Source organism: Gnatocerus cornutus, chromosome 3 (genome assembly GCF_029298725.1).
Source record: "Gnatocerus cornutus isolate USDA-ARS CGAHR chromosome 3, icGnaCorn1.1, whole genome shotgun sequence".
NCBI lineage: Eukaryota > Metazoa > Arthropoda > Insecta > Coleoptera > Tenebrionidae > Gnatocerus > Gnatocerus cornutus.
Genome location: NC_142235.1, coordinates 11,583,209 through 11,585,014, shown reverse-complemented (window position 1 = coordinate 11,585,014; position 1,806 = coordinate 11,583,209). Strand labels below are relative to the sequence as shown.

The following is a 1,806-nucleotide window of genomic DNA, read 5'->3' as shown; positions in this document are numbered from 1 at the left end:
CCAAGGGCTCTTAATTACGACATTAATGACTCCCAGTTACGTCATCACCATTATTACAAATACCACATTTTTATCGTCTTAGGGGTCAATTTCAAGTCGTTTGCGACGTCGCTATTTAGCGACGTTGCTAAGGTAGCGGTGATGTGATTGACGTTGCTACGTCGCAAACACCTTTAGCGACGTCGCTAAATAACTTGAAATTGACCCCTTACACTACTGGGATCAAAAGAACAAAAAAATCTTACCTAATTTTTTTGACCAATCAAAGAACTTTAAGAATATATTTCTCCGAATTTATGGCGGTCAATTACGAAATGGGTCTTGGGGTGAGTCGAAATAATTTCTAGACGACAATAATAACACTTTTTAGATAATAAAGTCGATTTACTCGGTGGTTTCCGTAATGAGTCGGCTTAATAGGTTGAATTATTCACAGTAGTTTCTTCACGGCTTCAAAACACAATTTTCGATTCTTGTTATGTTAATTTGGACCACAGTTTGAATAAAAGTCACAAGTTAAAATTTCTAATTTCACAGTGGAATGTCATCGCTTCAATTAAATTCGTCTCCTTTTTCGTCTGAGCTGTAAATATTCATTCTTCTGTAGGGAGATTTATTGAACAACATCAAACACTCTACAGTGTTTGACTCAGAATCAGTTTCTGAATCTGAACTAAAAATTACTGGAGGTTTTCTTACAAGACCCGATGTAGATGGTTTTGGTGATTGCATTGAGGCAATCCGGTCTGTATTTATACTTTGCGGAACCTTTGCTGGAGTAGTTAAGTTCGATAGGGAAACAGCAGAGTTTACTTTACCTACGCGTTTTTCAGGAGTAATAATACCATTTTTTTTCAAAAATTTTTGAGGGGATTAAGTTCTGATTATAGAACTACATTCCTCAGTGTTCAATATTGAAGGCGAAGTAGTGTCATAAGGTTTTTTTACGATTGTATGTGTTGAACTCGTTAATAATTGTTGATGGAATTTGTGGAGAAGAAGGAAGTTCGGTTTAGATTGCAGGTGCAAAATGTCAGGGTTAAAAGAAATCATTCCAGTACCCCTTAATCCATTAATAATATTTTCATGAGTCCAAGACTTGGAGCAGGCTTTAGAGATTATTTTGTTAAAATTTGATTTTTTTAAGCGTCTATCAGGTTTTTGATACATGTATAACATAGCTTTTTGATCCCAGTGATGCTCAAAAGATTTAATTACCAATGTATCAAGTGGTTGGAGGTCATGGGTTGTGTTACTCGGTAAAAAGTAAAGAATAATATTATGTTTTTCGGCTTCTTCAACTATTGTATAGTCCAAATGCGAGGACGCTCCATCAAAAATTAACAAAATTTTTCCCTGATTTTTATGCTTAATAAATTCAATGAATAACTCCAGGGTCATGCTCCTTTTTGGAGCCATTTTCACCAAACTTCCAGGTGGGCAAGTCATCACTGAACGCGGGTGCGGGTTTTTATCTTTGACCTTTGAAGATTATCATTGGTGGGAAAGCTCTGCCACCAGCATTAACGAACATTGCTATCATCACATTTTCAGCATGCTCAGGCGCAATCAAATGTACTCGACGAACTTCTTTTTGCGCCAATACAGTCTGTTGGTTATGGATTGTTAGCCTACAACCGTTTTCATCCATATTATACAAGCACCCTGTATAACAATTAAACAAGTAAAACTCAAAATAACTTTCGCGATGAAATTTTGGAAAGCGTCTGAAATCTATTTCGGCATTAAAATTTCCAAATCGGATATGTCAAGGGTTCTTTTTTTTGTGAAAATTGGCTCTCGAGT

The 1,806-nt window shown here is 36.1% G+C and overlaps 1 protein-coding gene across 1 annotated transcript; it reads right to left on the bottom strand.

The window, feature by feature from the left end:
* Positions 1-873: 873 nt before the first annotated feature.
* On the bottom strand, positions 874-1,401 carry LOC148176902 (uncharacterized). Its single transcript, XM_088033227.1, has one exon. It carries the CDS (start codon positions 1,399-1,401, stop codon positions 874-876), a length of 528 nt encoding a protein of 175 aa, XP_087889353.1.
* Between the last annotated feature and the right edge of the window lie 405 nt (positions 1,402-1,806).